Source organism: Condylura cristata, unplaced genomic scaffold, assembly GCF_000260355.1.
Source record: "Condylura cristata isolate star-nosed mole 26May11 unplaced genomic scaffold, ConCri1.0 scaffold00018, whole genome shotgun sequence".
In the NCBI taxonomy this organism is placed as follows: domain Eukaryota; kingdom Metazoa; phylum Chordata; class Mammalia; order Eulipotyphla; family Talpidae; genus Condylura; species Condylura cristata.
This window is the reverse complement of record NW_004567119.1, coordinates 20,939,527-20,963,976: the sequence shown is the minus strand read 5'-3', so window position 1 is coordinate 20,963,976 and position 24,450 is coordinate 20,939,527. Positions and strand designations below refer to the sequence as shown.

Genomic DNA, 24,450 nt, shown 5'->3' with positions numbered 1-24,450 from the left:
TCACTGGATGAACTTTCATTTTATTGATTCTTAACACTCATCTGTGTATAAGTGTAGCCACACGAGTTTGCCACATATAGAAAGTATGATGACACAACCCCCCCCCATTATTCTTACTCTGAATGGAAAACATCAAATGAAAAAAAAAAAAAACCTTTAAAGATGCTTCTTTAATTTTTGTAATTCCCAAAATCTTGATAACAGGACAAAGATTCTCCTTGGCTGACCACAACATTCATTACTGAGAGGGAACAAGACAGAACGTGAAACAGAAATAACTAAGTAACTGACCTATAGGTAGTTTTGCTGCATTGCACGTTACCACCAAAATTCTAAAGTCTTTTTACGTGTGGGAAACACATCTGTTTTTTCAGCTTCTTGCTAAGTAGCACAGGCTTCTTACAAGGAAAACTATTCTAAGCCTGAGTTTAGAACGCAGATCCACGTGAACCTAGGTGTGCCCACCTGAGCGCACAGGTGTGGGCACAGGTGTGGGCAGTGAGGGAACAAGTCATCTCGGCCTCCAGGCGGCCAGGCTGAACCACAGGCAGCCTCCCCAGTTTAGAATGTGCTTCTCCAGGCTGGGAAGCTCTGCCCAGCCAGCAGTCTAGGGGGAAACATGTGCAAGAGCCACTGGGGTAAGTCAGTGTTTGCACGTTTACTGTAATGTCCTTAAGTAAACTGCAAAAACTGAGAACATCCTCTGGGGGCTTAAAAAGGCAGCACCTGGTGCCTAACGGGCCAGAGCGCAGGCGCAGGCGCAGCCGATGGTGAACATGGCGCAACCTGGGTTAGGCTTTTCAGGCTTCCTCCAGCCCGGTTTCTCTTGCTCTCTATTACAAGTGTTGAGTTTACTGTTTTCCTGGCCAGCCCTTAGCAGATCTTCATTCTACAGAGTCAATGTCCAGAAGCCCGCTCCGCCCTTGCTTGCCTCAGCCCAGCCCATCACTCGGAAAAGTACGGGGATGAGACCGACTGACCGCAGACTCTCCGCACAACATGGTGAGTCCTCCTGAACAGCACTTTTTAGACTGGGGAGATTCGGGGACGGACACCTTAATCTGGGTTGTTAAAAAACTAATCTTGAAAATAATCGAGAAGTGTAAGTGAAATTCTGGTTCAGGAAAAATATTACAAATACTTAAGAGTCAAGTTTGTCTATTGTTTTGCCCATCTTTCTGTGTCCACAAATGGCAACACCTGTTCGGAAGAGGCTGCTGCCACACATAGGCACACTTCACTTTATTGCACGTTGCTTTATTGCACTTTGCAGAGACTGCATTTTTTTTGCAAAGTTTGTGGCAACCCTGCTTGGAACGAGTCTAGTGGTGCTATTTTTCAAACTTCACGTCTGTGTGAATTGAGGTGCATACATTTAGGCATAATGCTATTGCACAGTCATAGGCTACCGTATAGGGTAACCATCACTCCCATGTACACCGAGAAACCCCAAAATAGCCCTGGCTGTATTGCCACTTAGCTTCACTGTGGTGTCTGGAACCAAGCCTGTAGTACCTCCGAGGTGTGCCTGTATCTTTCCTCTGTTGACACCTCACCTTGTTTTTTCTTTAACAACGCTTTACAAAATGAAAACCATTCTCAGCTCAGGGTCACCTAGCTTTTCCTTATGGGCAACTGTGTCACACCCTAATCTAAGGAGCTCTGCAGAGAATGTGGGCACTCAGCTTTATTAAATGTAAGGTTGTTGGGTCTTGGGACCTAAATTTGGGGATTTCTTGTGGAGAGTGAGGTAGGTCCTTGCAGAGGGATCATGAGGTCAGGCTCAAGCAGAAGTCCTCTGCATTTTTGTCTATGCCCCAAACAGTGCAGAACCAAACTGGACCTAACTGGCATCCTGTATTTCAAAAGTGGCTATTTACAGTAGGGACTCTTAAGGCCTATGCTCGGTTATCCTTGCTTTGCCTTTTAAGGATAAACTCCCACTTGAGGCATTCGAATATTTTCATTCTAGAGATTAAACCCTCACTACTCTTACAGGCTGGTGGCAAAACAACCTGAAATGTAAATTTCCGTTCACCAATAATGCCACCCATAGTCTACAAGGCAAGTCACATCTACGGGCTCAGGGAGAAGCAGGCAACTCCCTCTGCTCCCCAGGTATCCAGGACACAGCCGACTTGTGGCGCGGGCTTTGATAAAGAACAGTGTTTACCAGGGGTTTAAACAGCCAAAGAAGAACGTTTCAGAAGTTGTACTTTTCATAGGGATCTTTGACCCCTGTCTTCTCTGAAACAAGATTCTGTATCCATTAGGTGGGTTCATGTGGTTCCTCTAACTTTCTGGGGGTATTTGAGGGGCATGTGCCTGGCAAATTCACTGCAAAGTTTCCTTCCCAATAATTTTTCTTAGCTAGAATTTTGAAGGGCACAGTAACAGCATTTGCATCTTTCATAAGTTTGTAATCTTTTAAGTATACAGGACATATTATGTTTCTAAGTAATTCACAGACAAGAGAAAATCCAACTTTTTTCTAATTAAGAGCTTTTTCTAATTAAATAAATTCTTTCTTTAGTCAGTGATATTTCAAAAAGCAACTGATGTTTCTTAAAAGATAGACCAGCTAACAACCAGATGGACTAGGCTGATCTGGAATAAGAAATGGCACACGTGTGCAAACACACACAAAGAACTTCACCGAAAACAACCACGTATGAGAATTCTCAAGCTTCTACATTAACAAGTGAAAACCAAGCAATCTCACATATGCCAGTCCAGTGATCCTTTTAGGTTTTTGTTTCAAATGCCAAACTTGATTTCTTCAAAACATGAATTTATTCTTACATTAAATTCAGGCCCTTCCCTGTCTGGACTTAGAGTTATTGCCAACATAGCCTGTCTGGTTCTCATAACATCTAACCCAGTGAGACTTTGAGTTTTCAAGCTCCTCAACAACCAAGTGCTCAAAGGTCACTGAAAGATGGGCCACGGAAAATAATTTCCTGTGGTCAAGAAAATATAATAAAAGAAATTTAAAAAAATGAAACTAAATTCTTAAGTGTGTGTATCTTCAAAACACTGCATTCCCTCATTCACTGGCCTTTTAACCTCCAACATATAGAGCTTTAGTTCACATTTTTTCAGGTCTCTTCACTATCAATTTTAAAAATAGCTACTTTCTTTTATGTATATTTCTCTGTTATGGATATAAATGGTTTTTATTTTTAAGCCTGCAAAGAAAACAGTGACAGACTGGAACAATAAATAAAAAGTGAATAAACATCACCCTCTTTAGATTATAACTTTCACGACAGAGAAAAAGTGGATGATAATTTCATCAGTAAGATTTTTGGTTCTGCAAAAGTCTCACTCTTCACTCCTGTCTCCAATGATAGGAAACCCTTTTGCCATTTTCCTCCAATATCAAAGTGCATCTGCTTAAAATATAACATACCATAAAGAAAGACCAAAAATCTTAACAATTTTTGGTTGCTATCTTGTGCAGCAAAAATCACTCAAATGATTTTCCCTTTTTCCTACGCCTTGATTTAAAGCTGTATACAAACCGGCCAAATGCAATACTTGCATGACAGCAAAATTCACAGACAGTGGATTTTGTTTTCATTTCAAAGACTGAAGAGGGAAAGGAAAAATGAAACCAGAGGAGAATAAAGAGGAGAACCCCTGAGGCAAAAATGGCTTTTCCTGTGGAAAGTCTTCCCCGGGCTCTGTGGCCCACGGCTCAGAGGGGGCCGGCCATCTTCTGCGGGGGAAGGCCTTCCTCCAGCCAGAGGCCCGCGGCAGAGCCGTTCCGGGGAGTCCGCCGGTGGATGCGCCGCAGCCGCAGCAGGTAGAGGAGGATGGCGAGCAGGACCACCAGGAAGCAGCCCCAGAACAGGTAGTGATTGTAAACGAAGGAGAAGCCCCGCCAGTGGGCATGGCTGGCTCGGAAGGTCTCCTGCTGGATATCCCTGCCACGCGGAAACACAACCAACAAAGCCTCTGAGGAGGGAGCAGACAGCTAGCCAGACACAGAACGCCATGTAACAGTGCACAGCATGCGGGGAGAGAAGTTCAGAACTGCGAGTTTCACTACTCCATGGAGGCCAACCTGGAACCAAACAGGCCTTTGTAGGCCGTGCCCGGGATGTGCAATTTGTGCAGTTAAACATACTGTCTGCAGAGGCTCAATTAAATGAAGGGGAAAACCCCCCAAAGTGAATGCATCCTGTATCAGTGAACCAGGGTTCTTACATGGGGGTCAACTGAGAGTCATTTGTTTAGATTAGATGTGTCATTGTTTCGACACATTTGTTTGAGCAGTCTGACTGGAACGCAGCGTGGACAACAAAGTGTTGTATGTTAGCTGGATCCCTTTTTCCCTGCTGAAAAAGATCTTTGGCCTCATGTTACGGGGGTGTGCAGGTTTCTTGCAAATACCATCCACACGTACCACCACACTGAAGTTACAGAAAGTACTACCTCGTTATCTGTGCTAATAAAAGAAATCTAGTAGTACTGCCGGTTGTTTTCTATAGCTTTGATAGATACATGTCAATACCACAGTTTCCCCCGTAGTCCTCCGTATTTAGATTATGCATTAAAGACAGTATTTTGAAAGGGGGTTGAAGTCACCAAGGGTAAGATCTCTGGAACCAGCTCTGCATGTTATGGAACGAAAGGCAGGAAGAGGGGCAGGGCAGCCAGCTGGAAAAGGCCACAGCTTCACCGGGGCTGTTCTGCCCACACCAGCACTAACTCCACCACCCCAGACACCCCAGACAAATCAGTGGCCACAATGCATCATAATTGCAAGAAGCATTCTTGTTTGATTCTCTTACCAAATTCACAGCCATACCTCAAGGGTAAAAAGCGGGTTCTGTAAAGGATGGCTCCAAGGGTCCACTGAACCTCCTTGTCGTAAACTTGCAATGCTGTCTTTAAATTTTTGTAGTTGGTGGGGAATGAAAAGCCCCTATGAAACACCTCAAACATCCAGGCAGATTTGAAGCACTGATACCTACAAAACATCAAGGCAAACATAAGTGGAGTAACTGTCCAGACACCCCTTACACGGAATCCTCCCCTGTGCCGCCAACCTGGGCCCACAGGATTCACTAGGCCACTCTCCGGGCAGCCAAACCAACCCTGGCATTTCTAGTTGCGTTAGTTGTTCACACCTGTCCATCACACAGAACATCTACGTGGCAGACCAGTCAGCTCATGAAGCCTGGTCTTGGTATAATGTGATGTGTTGCTGGGACAGGTGACTCTCAGGCACCCCATTATTTTAGTCACTGAATAAAACTCAGCAAGTTCCAACTTCTTTGGCTCTCAGTTTCTTTATCATAAAATGAGACGGCAGGAGGGTCCTTTTCAGCTCTGGTATTCAATGATTCTAATTATTCAGAGCTTACTTGTTGCAAAGTACTGTTAAACAAGCAGTAGATAATAAATAATAAAACTGTTACTCTAAGTGACTTAATGAAAGGATTTTTTAAAAAGCAACAAATAACTATAAAACAAAGCAGAACATGACAGATGACATGAGAGATGCGGATGGAGTCTAGTTGGGTGGCCAGAGAGAGAGACTAACAGGACCGCAACTGACCAGATCTGACATGTAGGCAAGATCCACAGGAGAACACAGTAGAAGGAACAGCAACATCGAGCCAAAACGATGGATGTGTCCAGACACCAGCTTCTGTGCCACTTAAATGGAGCCCAGGGTGATGAGAGGGAACAGTGACTGACAGGGATGAAAAGGCAAGGTGGAGGCAAGAATTGGCAAGTCCAGGAGCCAGTGCCGTATGCAGTTCCTCATAAATGCCGAGCTCAGCCCCACTACTCACTTTAGCCTGTGGAGGTCAGCGTGAGACGCGTACAACCCTCGGTCAAAGCGTTCTCGCAAGATGGACCATTTTGTTGCACAATAATCCTGAAAGAAATTTCACCCAACATAAATTAGTAAAATCTTATTAAACAATTTTTTCCATTCTAACACGTGTTCTCCAAATTCATATTCATAAAAAGCATGTACTTCCCATTAGGGAACATGGAACACCAGCTTACGTTTTATCGCTCGAGCAGGAAGGCAAGAATGTGCTCAGTGCTTACTGGTTAGTAAAGACAGGGATGCTTCTTCATCTTAAAATTCTCCCAAGGTTACTGTTAAAAATTTTACAGCCCCTATGGTGATGGCACATGGTTGATTTGGTGATGGGAAGCCCATGGGGATTACAACTGAGATGGAAAAAGGCACAAAATAATGTAAAAATAAACTATTATATTAAAAAATTTTTGTTGCCCACAGCCAGCTCCTCAAAATTGCTTAGATTCTCCCTCCATGGCTGCATGAGACAGTCATACTTTACAAACGGGTTTCAAGGCCACATGGTGCAGGATCCTGAGAGCAGGTCACAAAAAGCTGTGTCTTTAAGGGAAAGGAAAGAGGTGCACCTTTTCCTGAAGTGCTTGTGCTGGTTTAATAGTAACATTTACTGGGCTTCGGGTAAGTGCATTCTCTGAATGGAATAATTAACTCTTTGACAGGGCTACTCTCTTAACCTCTATTTAAAGTGTGAAGAACTTGAGGCTCTGAGAAGAGAGTAAACTTTCCTGGAGCCTGTGGTAGGAAACCCAGGAAGTGGCACTCGGTGAGAGGGGGGACAGAGGTCTCAGGCAGTGGAACAACATAAACAAAAACATAAGGGAAATGAAAAGCTGCCAGATATGACTTCAGTATATAGGGTGGTAGGAAGAAAAGGCTGAGGCAAAAGGAAGCCACTGAAGATTCTAAACAGGAGAGCAAGTGGTGGCCCTTATATTTCAAACAGAACATGCTGGAAAATGTGGCGAATGCATGGCAGAGAAGCCATCTGGGAAGCTCCAGCAGTACAGCACAGTGACAGACAAGCCTGGACTAGGACAGTGAGAACAGGGCAGAGAGCAGGGGTGGGTCCGCGAATATTTATGAGCTAATAATATACTTGATGACTGATTATATGTGGGTATCCAGCTAGGGATAAATGCGTGACAGAGACATCTATAACTCTTGAGTTTCAGGGTGGGGATGATGCTATTAACTGAGACATGTTTAGACCGCGACATCCAGCTGGCACTGGCCAGGGGTCAGGACTGGGACTCTCAGACGCAGCAGCCAGCCATGAGCAGGGGGGAGACCATCCAGAACCCTGAAGGTCAAAAGGCCAAAGGTGGAAGTGCCAAGGGGTGTAAAAGGGAGAAAGCATTGAGGGAGCCTGAGCACCTCTCAGAAAGGCAGGAGCTGGACTAGGAGTCCTGGCAGCCGAGGGAGTGGAATAATCTTACACAGTAGCAGGAGCCATTAGGTGGGAGGCCACTGGGAGTGGGGGGCAGAAGTCGCTCACAGTGGAGTTTTCACTTCTGCTCTATGCCCTCCCAGCCAGGGAAGAGGATTCCCAACGTGTTGCGATACCACGTTCCATCCTTCACCTCCCCCTCATTTGGCCCAGACCTCCAAATGAGCTGGGAGGGTAGGCCCGCCACTGTTCTCACAGGCTCTAAAAGTATGCAGAAGACGGGTTCCCTGAAGGTCACCTTTGCAGCTTTCGTAAACGTGGCGGCATTGTAGTCTCCCCCCATTCGTAACACATCCTCAGTGCAATAGTAGAATTCAGAAAAGCCATAGAATTCACTGTTCTGGAAGTGAATTGGGGGCTGGTAGACACCATTGAGGGACGTCTGTGTCTCGTTTGTCTTATTCATGAAAGGCTGGATGGTCTCTCGACACAGGTCAAAGTCTCCTGTTCCTCGGAGGTACATAGTCTGTCCGTTTTGCAGAATTTCATCTTTGATGTCCAGGGGCAAGCAGGGGTCCAGGTATGGAGCATCAGGACTCAGGCCAGTCTGTTTCCCCAGGAGCCTACAGGACAGAGCACTTTATTATGAGGCCAACAAAACCGTGTTTCAGAGAAGTGGATGTTTCTCAAAATATGCCCTGTGGAAACAAGCCCTGCAGCAGGTTCTGTGGGAACACACAGCCGTTCCAGGATAATTAGGTTAGGAAAATAGGTACCCAGGCCCTGCTTGGAGATTCCAGGCAGCCAGCAGGCCCTGAACCGCCCGGTGAGCCCACGGCTCAGGTTCCCCAGCACGTTCTGTGCCGAGGCACGGCCTGCGACTCCACCAGTGTCTGTAAGCATCTCAGCAGCGTGTTCCCAGTCCAAACATTTTTGCCACAAGGGCTTGTGATTTTATTGCTACATAGATGACATGCGACTGTGAAAAGAAGTCACTGGTCCTGTGAAAACTGGGTTAGATGTTTTGGATATGATGAAGGCCAGTTGCTAGGAAACTGCTGCCTCGCCTAATCATTTGTTTAGTAAAAACCAAGTTAGGGAAAAGTCTAGAAGGATGTAGCATCAGCTTGTGCCACAAATATCTTTCAGTCCTTAGTATTCTTTAAAGAAAGCCAAATGACATCAGGCTGGGTGGGTGGTACACGCCAGGAAGGGCAATGGCGCCGAAGACTATCGCGCCCAGGAGCACGAGACTGGCAAGGGAGCACATGAGCTAAGACGAAGGCTCCAGGTTGGAACCTGTTCTCAAGAGTCTCTGTTTTAACCGATTTTTAAATTAACGACTGATCCCAAATGTGAATAGTTTCTACTGTACCACAGGCTCTGAGAAATGCCACAGAGAGGAACCCTTAACTTGGCTTACTAAAATGCACTAGGTTCACCGCTCAAACAATTTCTCAGTATCAAGATCTGTCGCACTACTTTTGTGCTCATCTTTAAGCTCCTGAGAAAGTGAAAGGAGCTTATAAAAGCTGAAGTTATGTGGTATCTAAACCATAAGCCCGCAGGGCCTAGAGGTGATAACTGTTAGGAGCGGACATGAAGCCAGCACTCGGGCATCGGGACTAAGCCAAGTCTGTCCTCGCGGCCCAATTGACAGGTCATTCCTAAGAGCAGGCAACTTGAAGTGGACTTGACTGTACTGAGTTAAGGTCGTTAACATTTGCAAAATTTAATTAATTAAAAAGTAATCATCATCACTATTAATGGCAGATAAAGGCATTTCAGGGCTCAACTTAATGACAAATGAAAAGTGATAAACAGTTTTACTAATTATAAAAAGGCCAAGATTAGTCAAATGTATATCTCATGCTACTGTTTTTAGTTGACCTACACATCTAAATTAAGTAGAACTACTGAACTGTCCATTATATAAGCTTCTTGAAATTAAAATTAAATAGTAAAAATTAGGGCTCCAAAAGAAGGTATTTCTGCAGAACTCTGAGGCAAATGTCATGAATAAAATATTTTTATTTTAAGACTATAGTAAAAAATTATTGTACCAAAAAGGATTACCTTCCATTAAAAACACAACAAAACCAGAAACTATGGAATCACCTATCTCTCAGCTAACACTATAAATTCATGTCTGGAGCAGACATAGGAAAAAGTTTTTATTGTTCTTCACATTCACCTGTGTGAATGTGGTATTGAATGGCTTTTGTTCAAGTTCAGGCCTTTATGGGGTTATTAAAAACAAAAAATAAGGAAACTCACTATCACTTATATCTATGCATTAGGATTCTTCCTGCTCGTAATTATTTCCCCTCTATGAATTAGGAGTTTTTCCCCCTAATGCAAACAAAACATAGGAATCAATAGGATATCTTACATATCTTCAGATTTCAGAATTTTTATTCTTAGCTGGTTTTTATGGACTAATTTCAAATAATTACTATATACTTAAACTGAAAATAAACTGAAAACAGGTAAAATGGTGCATTTGTGTTATATATTTCCAGAATTCTTCATAAACTCATATTTAAAAGATTCACACTGCTAAAAAATTTAAGACCACACTTTGGTTTCTAGATCATTTCATTCTCTCACATTAAGGTTCTCACCAAATAACTGCATGAGCTGGTGTTCTAGAATGTTGCCAGCACATCATCATTCAATGTCAGCATCACCAGGTAGGGCACAGACTCATTGTAGGCTCCTGCTTGAGCTGTGTGGCCCAGGCACTGAGTTGGCCAAGGACTCTGTTGTCTGGAATAGCACCGCCCAGGGCTCGATTCTATTTCACTGACTTGACAGTGACATTTCTAACCCACTGGGTGAGGTGTGGCTCTGTGATCTGAAGGACTGAAGGCAGGATCTGTTGTCCTTTCATTTCTCCAGCTCAGCTGGGAGAATGCATTAGGGGAAGAAAAGCTAATATGCTGGCCTCTTTTGAGGACGGAGGTCTCCTCCCTACTTTGCCTGGAGACCGAGGTTTGATAGCCACTGTGAGCAGAGGAAGGTCACTTACCTGTTCTTCTGAACTGTGCTGGCAAATAATCTGTCTTCATATCGCTGGCGAGCGGCATTGCCACCAAACCCCAGAAAGGTAGCCACATAGACTCGGTACACATGCTCCGTTTGGTGAACATCACACCCTAAGTTAAATTCCGCTAACAAGTTCTTAGCAACCTCCTCCTGAAGACATAAGGATAATAACCTGTAATATTTTTAATAATACTACATTTCCCAAGGATCTTCCTAATCTTATAAGGCAATTTTGACTTAAAAAATTCCAGGTGTGCTGAACATTTTTGGGTATTGTTATGACATTTGAAAAACAAGTTAGCAATATGAACCAGAGTTCATATCCTCTGGTCTAGTAAATCTATTTATAGAACCCTAAGCTTTGTAAATAATCCTACATAGAGAAGTCCTTTGCAATTCGGTGATTTAAAAAAAAAGACCTAGATATCATCTAAATATACAATACCAGTACAGAATATAATTATTGGTAATCAATAGTTTGTTAAGAAACAAGGATATTCCCAGTTAAGTAAGGATGCAGGGTCATATAAACGACAAGATTATAACAATTGCATTAAAGAAAAAAATCTTAGGAAAAAAAATAATGAAAAGAAATACGTGCTGACAAGTTTCTGGGATGATGCCTCATGAGAAATTCTTAAATCTCAATTTTTCAGTATTTTTTCCAATGTGTTTCATATGCACTTTTAAACTTTATCTTGAGGGGGAAAACTTGACATTTTATTGAGAATGTAGCAGTTTCTAGAGGCGTGTCTGGCATGAGAAGTAGGGAACACTTCTGGTAGGAAAACTTGAACTTATTTCAAGTATTATTTCTTTACTTTAGAAAAGTACTGTTGTGGGGTGCTCAGTAAACACATCGGTGACGTTCACTGTGTGCACACTGGGTGCCCAGCGGGCCTTTGACACGCCACATCAGAGACACTGGCATTCACATTTACAGGCAAGAAACCACAACAAAAGGCAAGTGACCTGCGTAAGGTCACACAACCTGCGAGGACAGGCTGAGGGTGCCTCCTCGGCTCGCTGAGCTCCTGTGTGTTCAGCCCCACTCTAAGTTGGACCCTAGCTTCTAAGGGTGTGAGAGGGAAACAAGGCTTAGTTATTAATCCACAGTTAAGTGAACTGAATAGTAAAGTCATGCAGCCATTCAAGAATACACCTGGGAACGCTACTGGTGATTTCTAGCAAGGCTGCTCAGTGCACTGGGAAAATTCAGGCAGTGAGTGATAGCAATGAAGGGGATGAAGAGAAAAAGAGTAACCCTAAGTTCAGAAATGTGGAAGCAGAAGATACAAACCTCAGTTCTGTCCAGAAATGAGAAAAGCTGCCTGGGTCATTAAAAAAAAGTATTTTCCCCATTATATCTTAAGAAAGATGACATTATTGTATTAAGTTTTATAATACCTGTTGAGAAAAGTTAAGTGACTGAAGAGAAAATAAAAACTTAAGGATGCTACTGATATATATAACTAAAGAAAAACTCTAAGTTCAGAAAACAAACCAGCTGACTTCAATGAACAAACACAAGTCAGTTAGCAGAGGCTGCCTGGCTTCCTGCTGTCTCTTCTCTCCTGGGTGGAGAAGGCGGGACTCAGCAAGCACAGTGAAGATGGGCTCAGACTCAGAAACAAAACAAAAATGGATGGAGACATGTTAACTGAAAACCAAATCAAACAGAAAGAATTTGTACAGATAATAACCTGCTGTGAGGAGGCAAAGCTTACAGTTTTGGGGACTTCGTATGCTATCTGAGTCGACACGCCTCCCATGTCGAGAATACCGGCGGTCCTCTTGCGGAGGATGGCTTCGCTGCTTTGGCTACCAGGAATGTTGACTTCCACAATGGCCTCGTCATCTGGAAAGAACAAGAAGCATCCTCTGGAACAGAACAAATCCAGAGAACCTGGATCTTCTGAAGAGCCGTCCTGTTTCCAGGGTAGCTTCCTGCCCTCTCTTGGGAGCCCCCCTCCCCCCACTCCTACCACAGAGCTGTGTGTTGAAACTGAGCTCGGTTTTTATCCTTTGTATTACGTTTAAAAGCCATCATTTCCAGCGAGACACAAGATAACTTACCATCTTCAATATGCTCGAATCGTCCAAGGACAAAATTAATGCCAATCCAAGCATAAACACCTGCAGACATTTCACAGGGTGAACACAAAAAGAATACAGTTTAAAAAATATTTTGTGTAACTCTTATTAAAGCCATCTGTGCAAATACCCATTTGTTTTACCCCTGACAACCTGTGAAAACATCTGAAACAACTCATTTCTAGTGATACATCTCTTCCTCATGGTTTCCCAAGTTTTCTCAACTTTAAAATATAGTTTCATATCATGTATATAGACTGAAAATATAACTCCCTAGGTGTTAATTTTCCTTTGAAATATGAGTTGTTCTGAAACCCTGTTTTTTTTTTTTTATGCTTTTTATGAAATTACACCTACCAATTCCAAGGCTTTGAGGACAAGTTTTCCTCCTTTCCTTTGCCTCTCACTTGCACCTTGTCGCCAGGTCTCATCCTGAGTTTACGACGTTTTCTCAATCCCAGTCTACCCACTGTCACTGGCACTGTAGTTTAAGCTGTTAGAGACAGGCAGTGCTGGTCCATGGGCTCAGTCTGTCCCTGCTCTCCCACTCTGTCCTCTACTAGACTCCTCTGCATGACAAAGCCAGGACCTGTCTAACCTTACATTTTGCCACCACCTTCCAAAAGGTCCATAAACCAATCAAACAAAAATATTTTTGTTCCTCCATCCACAGTACACGTTTCTGATGTTCTGTTTGGAATGTGCTTCCTCCCACAACCCTACCAGGCTCTGGCACATTGTAACTACGGTTGAAGCACACTTCAAATGTCACTTTCTCCAGCAAGCCTCTAGCTGGAAAAAAATTGTCTCCCTCTTTCAAATTCCCATGATACTTTTTCCTTTATCTTCCTTTGGCACCTAAAACTTTACCTTACATGCGTAGTTCACTGTTCTGTAAATAGTTCAATGGCAATATCTGACTTTTACCCAATTTTGTATTCTATACAGTGCCTTTCACAGAGGAGGTATTGCTGAAATGATAGATGATCTTGAAATAAATGTTTTTGGTTTCTATTTCTAGCAAGCTCTTCCCCCAAAATTTTATTGTCATTTTGTTCTCAAGTATAATCACTATTCTGAAAACAGAACAAATATTTTCTCAGTCTATCAAAATCAAGAAAAATTCTCCCTTCCTAGCAGTAGAAAGCCCCAACAACTCAACAATGATCAAGCTTCCCGAAAGCTGCGTAATCTGGGCAAAGAACGCAAACTGTCTCTACCAAAATGAATCAAAATGAATTTAGCAAAACGTTTGCTAAGTATGGTAAGAACAAAATAAGCCGTTTTTCACTGGCCTGCATTTGGATAATAATTTTACCATTCAAAGTTTTATCTGAAGATATGGTTTCCCAAATTCTAAGACAGTAAGAACAACTCAATAAAGTATACACTAGGAAAAATGGTGAGGATGTAAAGAAACAGCTTCTCAAATTTCAGGCTGAAGAGCAATATACTGACCTTCCTGCTTTCCTGAAATGACTTCGGCGTGTGAGTCTGAGAACAGAAAGTCGAAGTGCACTGGGATGTCTGTCAGCAGGTCTTCGAGGATGGCTTTCTGCTGACTGGGAGTCGATGCAAAGATATTGAATCAAAATACGTGAAATGTTGCTTTGAAAAAAGAAAGAAAAGCAAACACACCCACCTGGCTCTGTATGAAATGGTTAATTTGAAAACCAAGGTAATTCCCTGGAAAGACATGTTTAGGTAAGACTTCTCAGGAGTTGTATAAACTATGGGGTTCTCGGATGTAAATTTAATTCTGTCACTGCAAATGATCCTTCAGTAATTTCTTAAAAGATCACTTTATACTTCAGTATTTACAGTCATCCATGCATTAAAAGATTATTTGATGACTCCTGGCTGAAGGACTAGTTCGGGTAGGATTTCAGGTTTTGAGAAGGAATTTTTTTTTTTTAAGATTTATTTATTTATTCATACAGAACTGGGGTACAGGCTAGAGATGCAGAGGGTGAGCGAATTCGCCAGGGACAGAGTGGGGAGCAGAGCAGGCAGATCGACGAAGTACACTGCTGAGGGGAGCAGCATGGGGGGTGGGTGGGTGTCAGGAGAGGTCTGCCGCGCCATGTGGTCACCTCCGGGGCAGGTGGGGATCGAACTCATGCTGAAGTGGCTTAAGCTTCTTAGTGCTGTGCTTTAACCTGCTGCACCACCAGGAAGGGCCAGAGAAGGAATTTTTAATGCCTTCCCGTTGATGCTGGGAGGGAGGGGGCAGGTAAGACAGCGCTACACCACCCTGCGTGCGGGGGTGGGGGGGTGGGGGAGGGGGGCCCTCATGCCCGACCCGCCCCCTCGCGTGGAGCGGCACCTTTCGGGAAGGATCCTCATGCCAGCTGTGCAGAGGATGTAGAGAGGCGTCTCTTTGTGTTTTGCCCGTGGCACGTGCTCTGCAGCAAAGTTCAAGAGCGGGGAAATGTAATCACTGACTTTCTCTGGAGAGGTCGCAAATTCTGAGATGCCTAGAGAAACAGGATGCCTCCATGAGCAAATGGGCATTTTAGCTGATGAACGATGCTGCTTCAGTGTGGCTAGGGAAAGTCAAGTCTCAGTAGTTTTCCCTTATCCTTCTGGCAACTCCTTCTACAGTCTCTTTCTTAAATGATGGTGGTACTAGGTGTTCAAGTCTGTGCGCTCTTCTCAGTCATGAAAAACCACAAACCTCACTGAGCATCTACTATGTGGCAGGCACGTGGGATCAGCTGCACATGAGCCTCTCAGCCCTGAGAACCATGCTCCCAGCGGGCCCTGGCAAGCTCACTCACTCCCGTGGCTACCACCACCAGCTCTCAGTTCTCACATTCTTGTCACCAGTCACTCTCCCTTAGCTTCCACGGCCGTATGTGGTGACTGTCCACCAGACATGACCGTGCACTTATCCTCACAACACCCCAAACTCAACACATGCAAATCTAAACTCAACTTTCACTACAGACCTGCTCTTACTGCTTGCAGCCTACCTCCTCAGTGCTGACTACTCTGACTGTCACTGGCTTCTAGAACCTGGGAGAAAACCCCTTTCCTGCCTCCAAGGTGCACTCTGGGTTCACTAAGGGCTTCCTCTTGCTTCCGCTCATCTACTGTACTTCGCATCTCTTCCTGCTAGCACAACCCTCCACCAGCCCCCTACAATATCTTACTTTTCAGTCTTGGGGGCAGTAAGGGTCTCTCATTGGCTCAGCATCCTTTTGTGGTTCGCCACTGCCCTCCAGATAAAGCTAAACTCTAGAATAGTATAGTGTTCTACATACACATCCATCTCCTCTCTTCCCACATTCCTTTGATTCAACTTCAGCTGTGCTGAAAGTAACTTTTATAATGCTTCATACTCTGGCCTTAGGGTCCACTGCACCTCTACTGGGAAAAACCTCTGTCTACCTCACGACTCACACCCTACCTTTTTCACCTGGCTAGCCCCTTCTCACCCACTGAGCCACTTCCTCTGTGGCAGTCTTCCCTAATGGACCTTGAAGTGAGCTCTCTCTGCCTTCTGTGCCTACCCCAAGCTCTGGTTGTAGCATTCATGACTCCCTACTGAAACAACCTTAATGCCTGTCTCATTGCAGATGGAAGTTTCTCAAGGGTACAAATTGTCTTGTTCAAATTATGCAGTGCCTGCCAAATTACTGGTGCCCTGTAAATATTTACTGCATGAGCATGTAAATGAGTGATTTCCAGCTGTCATTAAGCCAGCAATTAGTTTACCATAGCACTGTACTTGGGAACCAGTGCTTCAGCACAGAGAGTATCTGAAACGGTCCTGGGACCACTTCACAGAGAAGCATGTCCAGTCTGGTTTTAATGAAATTCCAGTTTGTGCCTGGGCTGATGCCGCAGCTGTCCCTTTATTCTCAAAGGACAACTTCAAGGCATGGGAAGTATGTGAAGCTGGATGAAATACAATGTATTATAGTTTTACTTTCTAGTCTTCTGGTGAAATTTTTATTTGACCAATATGACCTTAACTCTGAAATGTTTCCAGATTTGGGATATATAAAAATTTCAGGGGTGGGACAATAGAAAAATAAATACCCTTCACTTAAGTTTAGAGTAAAAACAATATTCATTCATAGAAATATACTCTGATATCAAAATAAGGCTTGTAAGAGACTCTGACTAAATTCTTGAATTTAACCTAAAAAATGAGATAGAAATTTTTAATTTTCTGAGCTCTTTGCCTGTGCCCAGCAAACACAAGAATTATTAGCTTATTAAAGGTTTGCCTGAAGGAGGAAGTGGAGCCTAGATCACTCAATTAAAAATGAGTAAGGTTCAAGGGGTCTTCGGTCTGTGTGCATCCTCGTGTGAGCTCTGTGGCAATCCTCAGACATTTATCATCTACTTACCAGGTTTTATTTTCATAACGACTGGCTTTCGGTTTCTATCCCTCATTTGTCTGATATCTAACAGGTCATGAGGGTTGCCATTATGCCTTGGCCAGCAATAGACAAATATTCGAGACCCGCTGCTACCACAGTCCACCACAATGCCGTAGTTCACATTGGGGTTATTGGTGTCTGTAGCTTCAATGTCAGTAACTCGTGCCAGGTACCTTGTTTAGAAAAACAAACACACGCTTTTATTTAGACAGACAATATCATCCTAAACCTAATGGAGCAAATGTAATAAAGAAATACCAGGTCATGGATTTCTAAGCTGTGCATTAGCACCACTGGAACACTTACCACTGCCAAATGATCAGTGTGGGAAAAAAGTCTTACTAGTAATAAAGATAATCTAAATCAGATACACACTCTCCCTTTACAGAGTTCAAATAAGTTCTGAAATGAAAAGCTCCATTTCCAGACAATCAATATTAACTGAAAAAATCATATTGAAAGATATTACAGCTGTTTGTGTTCAATTATTCCAGGGCCCTTTATGATGACGATTTGGTGGTTAAAGATTAATCCGTTTCAAACAGTTTAATTTTTCATGTCATGCTGTATTCAGTATAGAATCTGGTTCTTATATCTATAAACTCCTTAAATTCCAATCCCAAAAGCCTTGAAACTAGGAAATGAAAGTATATGGCATCCCATCTAGGAAATAAATGTTTTTATTTTTTACCTTTGAAATTTCTTGTCTCTGGACAGCCGCCCATACTTATTTCGGATTATGACAACAGAGAAGTATAAGAGTGAAGCAGCAGCAGCCAGAATGCTAATAACAACGATCTGGCGTAAATTGGTATTCAGAATTCGAGGACACCCCACTGGAGAGATGCTAAAATGCCAGGAGGCAGGAAAAAGACAGGAGATTCCAATCCTGAAATTCCAAAATAATCAGATTTAAAGTATTTAAAGTAATCTGTTCCAAGAGGTACCCTGCTTTCAAAAAAAGGGGATTCGAGACAACTTGTAATACAAAGTTCAATAAGATAAATACACAAATTGATAATGAAATGGTTTAATTTTAAGAATTAAAAGCAAACCCCAAAGAAAACTGAGTACATCCATGCTGTTACAAGGCAGAGCTCCAAGGGGGCCTGTGCATTCTAGGGGCCAAACCTGTCCTTCTGAGAAGTAGCTCAGAAGGAATACGATTTTAACACTAAATTCCCAGTCTGATTTCTCTTCTATGACTGTGAGAAAAATGGGAGAAGATAGTATCCATAACAACCTTCCCACAACAAGGTCAATAAGTGAGTTTTATTATGTTCTGTGGTTTTAGAAAAATTCCAGAGATGCTGAAAATAAACAGTTTTCTTCTCAGTTTCTGGCAGAAAGAGGAGATAGAAAGAAAACCTTCAGGATGAATCTGTTTTATAGTAGATTTCTATTCTCTTCCTATTAAAGGCTGCTCCGCGTACTGATGCCTCTCATCGGGTGAGGGGAGCCTGCTTACCCAGTGGGATTTTCTACTTGAGGTTCCCTTCCCCTGAGGGCTCCTGTGCTCCTCCATGGAGTTTATCACTCCCTGCCCACGCCTCCAGTGATTATCCTTAACCTCTGGATGATTCCAACTTTCAGGTCCTTAATGGCGAACTTATTAACCCTCTAGAACCCACTGGGCATTTTCTTTTTGTGACAGAAGCCCCCTGGCCCTGGAAGGACAAAGGAAAAATAAAAGGATCCTTTGACTTTCCATTTAGATTTTTTTTTTCCTCTCAAGATCTGTTTCTGTGGCACCAAAATCTCAGGTTTTACAGTAATAGTGACTGGACACCATCACTCACCTCCCCATGCTGACGGTCAGGGGTCAGACAATGTTTTGGGAGTCAGTCCTCACACAGCATCACAGAAACAACGGAGTCCTTCTGGGGTCAGAGTCCTCCTGTTCAGGACGAGAGAAAAATCCAACATGGTACAATCACAGAAAACATCTATGTTCTTAACCAAGTGCATGTTTTAAATCACCCACACATAATCGGGTATCTGATCCATGCAGTGAAGCTGTTGGAAGAGTTTATTTTGAGGAGTACACTTAATTTCATGCCGTGAGATAAAGGTCTAAATCAAAGCGAGGATGAGAGTCTGGCGGTATTATTTTAGCTAGTGCTGTCTACCTAGAAGTGTCTCAGTGACCCCAAAAATCACCAAATAGATCTTAACTATCTTCTGGTACTGGGCGGTGGGGCAGAATGGTTGACTGAGAATCTGAAATACGAGCATCTGACAAGCATCTATTAGAGCTCTCCTCTACCTACCAAGCACCATGCAAAATTCGATGTTCTAATTAGTGCTCTGTCAGCAGACCCTTGCATAATACAATATCTTCTCATGTTTCATAGTTGATGAGCAAAACAAAACCAACTCCCAGTTGGGGCCACCGTGTGTAGAGTGTGTATGTTCCCTATTTGAGTGGGTTTTCTCTGGGGGCACCACTCTCCCCACATTCCACAGAGGTGCAAGTTACTTTAACTGTCCCGTCTAACTGTTCCCAGTAAACTCTTAATGTGTGTGTGAGTCCGTGATGGATGGATGGATGGAGCCTGTCCTCCCTGGTCCCAGGGTCTCAGGTTAGAAATAATCCACATAGCTCACTGTCGACACCCTTCAGTTCTGCGCTATCACCTCCTCAGGGAGGCCTTCTTTTGATGTCCATTAACAATTGCAAGCTTGGGCCCTCCCTGGTGGTGCAACAGGTTAAGCACAGCACCACGAAGCTAGACACAGCGATTTCACGAGTTCGATCCCCAGCCCCGGAGGTGACGCACAAGGCATGGCAGACCTCTCCTGACCTGCCCAATAGTGTGTTTCATCGATCTGCCTGTTCTGCTCCCCACTCTGTCTCTGGAGAATCTTCTCACTGTTCCTGCACCTCTGGCCTGTACCTCAGTTCTATATGCATAAATATGTGCATAAATAAATAAATCTTAAAAAAAAAATGGCAAGCTTTCTCCTCCACCCACCTCCCGTCCTTGATTAATTTTTTCCCCTTTAGCAGTTTCTTATTTACGTAGCACTTATTGTGCTTATTATGTCAGGCTGTGCTTAACGTTTTGCAAATATTAATATATTCCTCCTAAAAATCTAGAAGGTACTATTTGCATACTACTTTACAGCAGAGGCAGAGAGGCTAAGCAACTTGCCTAAAGTCACACAGGAATACAAGGTGATTATAAATAAAGGAGCTGGACTCAGGCATGAGCATCCATGCTCTTGTCCTTGTCCTCTTGTGTGCTTATGTTTCTCATTTCTCTTGTTCAGGTGTTTTCCCCTGAAAGCAGTTCCAGGAGGGTGAGATTTGCCTGCTTGATTGAGTGGCTTTCTCATCATCACAGTCCCCAGGAAGACACTTGGCAAGAAGTCAAGTTTGAGTTCTGAGATCCAAAATCATTCCGTTTTTTCCAAAACAAACAGGAATAGTGATTCCGCCCAGGTTTTCTCTCTTACTTGTGAAAAAGCCCTAAGGAGATCCCTAGTGACCCAGTCTGGTCACTGTGGCGGCTACCTGTGGCGGCCACCTGTTACCGTGGCTAACATAATCACGGTTAGAACTTCAGCTCCCTGGCTGCCCTCGCTGCCACATTTTGAGTGTTCAGAGGCCCGATGTAATTCCTGCACTAGGCAGCACTTTCCTAGTTCCTGTCTCTCTCCAGTCTCCTCCCTGGACAGACCTCTGCAGGTCCCTATGCTCCAGCACTGAATGAGCAGAAGGGCCCCCTTCCCCTGCACTTGCAGATACTCTCTCTCCAGGCCACCTGCTGGCATTCCTGTGTGTCTCAGGACACACAGAGCAGGAGTCCTCTGCGAGGAATTCCTTAACTCTTATACCCTAGAGCATCTGCACATGACAGCAGGGGTGAGAGCATCATCCTCATAGTTGACTTACTCATCACACAGCAAGCCCCTCAATGCAGCAGGGCACCCTCTTATTCTTCTGTTTTCCCAGGGGCCAGTGCCAGTCATACAACCATTGTTTGCTTCATGGATGGTTGGGAATGGGAGACAGATGAATCAGATAGGGACTCAACCCTTATGGGCTTTACAGTGCAGTAGTGAGGAGAAATGGAAAGCATTAAATTAACAAAATAAATACAAAACATTGATAAACCAAAAGCAAAGCCTGAGTATAGGAAGAGGGGTGGGGAAAGGTCGTGAGTGCCCCTGGTGAGCCTCTAATATGTACTGACCTCTGGGGCATTTAGCTGCCATTTAAAAGTGCTTATTCTTCACTTTATTAAACTTAAATTGATCTATGGGAACTAATAGGGTAAATTCATCCAAATATATATTAAGATGTTCACCACAGTATTATGTATAATACCAAATCAAAGTTATTAAACTAATGTGTACTATGGAGAATGCATAAAAGTAAACATCATTTTATGCAAGAGCATATGATGTGACTATTAAATGCAGTTTCATTTATTGACATGGGAAGCTACCTATGATATACTGCATGAAAAACTACCTACATCATGCATAGAGGGCTAAGTATGGAAGAAGGGAAACCAAAATGTTAACTTGGCTAGTTATCTCTGAGTAGTGAGACAATAAATTTCTATTTTCTTCCCTAGGCTTGCCTTTAGTTTTCAAAGGACAGACAGTACTATTATGTGTTGTTTATCATCAATAGCATCAAGGAAACTATTTGTAACAAGCTGCCTAGAGTGCATCTCTAGTTTCCAGCATTAAACTCTCTTCTGGAAATATTAAGGTCTATTTGAAAACTTTTCATGCCATAGGAATGTCTATCTGAACATTTTTTAAGTCAATGATAATGACGTGATAGCTGAACTAAGAACAAAAGCAAGTTTTTGTTAACCATTCAAAATCAAGGTCCCTGGGGGAAGAATGCTTCCAATGAGGAACACCATGAAATGATGTGAAGGGTACAGGTGTAACAAACCTCACTCCAAATTTCAGGGAGCTTGCAGACTGGTACAGAGAAAATACTAATCCCCAAGAAATAATCAAAAGAATTCAGAAAGCAATGATAAATTGTAAGAGTTCAGAGAAGAGCCCAATAAGGTCTAGCTAGTTGGAAAAGGTTCCTGGAGATGGGAGGTGGACTTTGGAAAGGGAAAGAGAGAAGAGCACATTTCCCAGGAGAAGACACACTGTTGGAATGTGGTGCATGGTATACTTAGGGAGTTATTTGATCTGGCGCTTGTATTAGGCCTTTTTTTTTTGAGATATGTAAGGATTGCAATAAAAAGGATAGGTACTTTTGCAAGTTATAAAATTACATTTAAAGGTAGACAAAAAAAAAGACAGCTACTAAATTTCTGAAATAATTACTTTTATTTAGGGCGATAGTGTAATTTGATCTTAAAATATAAACTCCAGTTGTACTTGCAGCTAAGAATCTTGGCACCAGAGCTTAGGGAGGCAAACTCAGCAATACTACATAAAAGTGTCATGTTTTAAAAAGGACTAAAATGTGGCAGACATGTCACTGGAAAGATGCATTAATTAATGTTACAGCAAGGCCTCCCAGGCTGCACATTCTTTAGTAGAGGAAAGCCCATCTGATCTGATCACCCGTCAATGTCTTTGTCAGTCTCTCCCTGACAGACCTTAAGGCAGACAGAGAAAACAATGCAAATGAACTACCTCTTACTGCTCCTTTGCGAAATTCTGGTCCCAGTTTCAAATGGTCTTTATCTAAGCACACTTTTCCTGCATCACCTATTAGTTTCCCAGATCTGTGATTCTTACTTTCAAGTTCTGTTACACATCCAAGCTTACTGATGCTCTTACCTAAGTTTGAGGTGACAGTCTTCACACCAACTAAAACCACTTCCAAATTCTCCAGGTCTAAAAGGGGTATCCTGATTGATTAGGGCCACTTGGTTCTTAACTTTGCCGTTTCTCTGTGGCATAGTATTCACCAGGGCCTGTCAATTCTTCTTTGAATGGTCGACACACAACTAAACAGTTCACACATCTAAAATGACTGCAGCAGACATTATTGCTACCTTAAGACATCTCTTGGTGGATCATTCACCTTCTGCTTTCACTGTGAGTGCCACTCTTTGGAAACACCTCTTTGGAAACACTGCTTTCAAAATACAACAATGACAGCTCAAGAGCCTCCTGGAGACATGGGTCAACAATAATAGCTGTCCCATTTTGTCTCTACAGCCTCAGATAACATCTCTCTGCACTAGTGAGGTGAGACAATTTCTTCTCTCCTACACATTTTCATTCTTGCCTTTTGCCTCTGGCTTTTACTAAGGTTGCGTTTCCTAACTAACGTGTCTGATCTCAGAATTCCACAGGTTGATGTTTTTATTTGTCAAGACTTAACTTGCCATAGTTTCTAATGTTCTTTTCATTCACTTGCAGGCTTTTAAAAGTAAACATGCTAACTAAATATGGAGAGTATAAATCCTTAGATCAATCTCATTTTTGTTTTTTCTTCCAGTATACACAGTGGTTAGTCTGATGCCTTCCTGTAGGGCTAGAAAAATGCAAACCACAGATTCAATTAACAAAAACAAGAGATAAAATAGCCACAGGAACAAGGTATGTACACATATTAGTATTTCATAGTTCTGCTAAATAAGCAAGAGATAATTAACAAACCTGATACAAAGACAAAGATAACATAAAATAAAAGATAAGCAAAAAACTGACTCTTTTAGGTCTCTCCAAGGGTGGACGATTAGGTATTTTCATTACATGATGCAAAACATAGTATAGACTGCAATGTTCAATCAAAGTAGGAATCTGGGTCTCTAATTCATTATTCTTTAATAACCTCTAGTTTTTTTCCCTGACACGGAAGTTCCTAAATTATAAAGGAACTTTTTTCCCTACACAGTGACAAAAATGTTCTCTAAAAATGCTCTGCAACAATGTTCGTCTAATTGGGGTCTGGAGACTGCTGCAGGTTCTGGGACTCGTCTGGCAAATGCCAGAACTGTCTCTTTAAAAGGTTTCCTCGCATCATTCAAGTTTGAGAAACACCGCCCTCACTATCACTTTATCGCCCAGTTAGAACTCCATCCCCCCCACCCCCCAGGAGAGATCCAAATCATGAAACTTAAATCCTATAAAATAAGGATGGCGAAGCTGTCTATGTCCAGAGACGGGGGTAGACAGGACCCGCGGGGTCCTCGGTGCGGCATCCCTTCCCCTGGGCCAGGTCCCGCCCCTGGGCGGGCGAGAATCTGCCCACACAGCGCGCTAGGGAGGGGGAATGCTGCGTGGTCACCGGAGCGAGCACAACAGCAGGCTTCTCCTGCCAGGGGGTGGGGACAGCACCTGCCACCCGGGGTCACCGGGACTGACGGCGGGAGCGCCCGGATGTGGCCGCGCGGCCCGGCCGGCGCGGGCAGCACCGATGCGGGGCAGACCCGCAGCAGGCGCGGAAAGGCCCCGGGGGTCGAGGGGCTTGTTCACGACCCTGGCCGCCCCGCGTGTCCCCCGCTCCAACAGTCCCCGTCAGGGCCGGTTGCTTCGGCCGGCCGTCCTCCCCTGATCCGCGCCGCAAGGCAGCCTCACCTGATCGGCAACGCCCGATTTAGCGGCCCGGGCTCCCGGGAGCCGCTAGCCGCGCGCATCACCGCCACTGTGGCGAGGTGACGGTGGCAAAGCGGTCGGACTTCCGGGAGGCTTCACTCCTTCCCCAGAGCCGCACAGCCGCGGGGCCCTGGCGG

The 24,450-nt window shown here is 43.6% G+C and overlaps 1 protein-coding gene across 2 annotated transcripts; it reads right to left on the bottom strand.

Annotated features, from left to right (window-relative positions):
- Nucleotides 1–24,450, bottom strand: ENTPD4 (ectonucleoside triphosphate diphosphohydrolase 4). 2 transcript variants are annotated; one of them, XM_004685395.2, is made up of 13 exons: nt 24,296–24,450; nt 18,574–18,671; nt 17,466–17,663; nt 16,742–16,947; nt 14,707–14,857; nt 13,839–13,942; nt 12,363–12,422; nt 11,990–12,144; nt 10,270–10,436; nt 7,537–7,861; nt 5,811–5,896; nt 4,817–4,978; nt 1–3,929 (listed from the first exon to the last, which is right to left on the bottom strand). In XM_004685395.2, the coding sequence occupies exons 2-13, from the start codon at nt 18,579–18,581 to the stop codon at nt 3,701–3,703; spliced, it is 1,851 nt and encodes a 616-aa protein (XP_004685452.1). In that variant the 5' UTR covers nt 18,582–18,671; nt 24,296–24,450; the 3' UTR covers nt 1–3,700. The 2 variants fall into 2 exon arrangements, with proteins under 2 accessions (XP_004685452.1, XP_012582344.1); XM_012726890.1 differs by having other exon boundaries at nt 12,014–12,144.

Excerpts from the sequence above, each read along its gene's own strand:
- ENTPD4 (XM_004685395.2), bottom strand. Across the intron at positions 13,943-14,706 it reads ATGAGGATCCTTCCCGAAAG|TCAGCAGAAAGCCATCCTCG; the intron begins GTGCCGCTCCAC and ends ATCGACTCCCAG. Across the intron at positions 10,437-11,989 it reads GCTTTGCCTCCTCACAGCAG|GAGGAGGTTGCTAAGAACTT; the intron begins GTTATTATCTGT and ends TTATGTCTTCAG.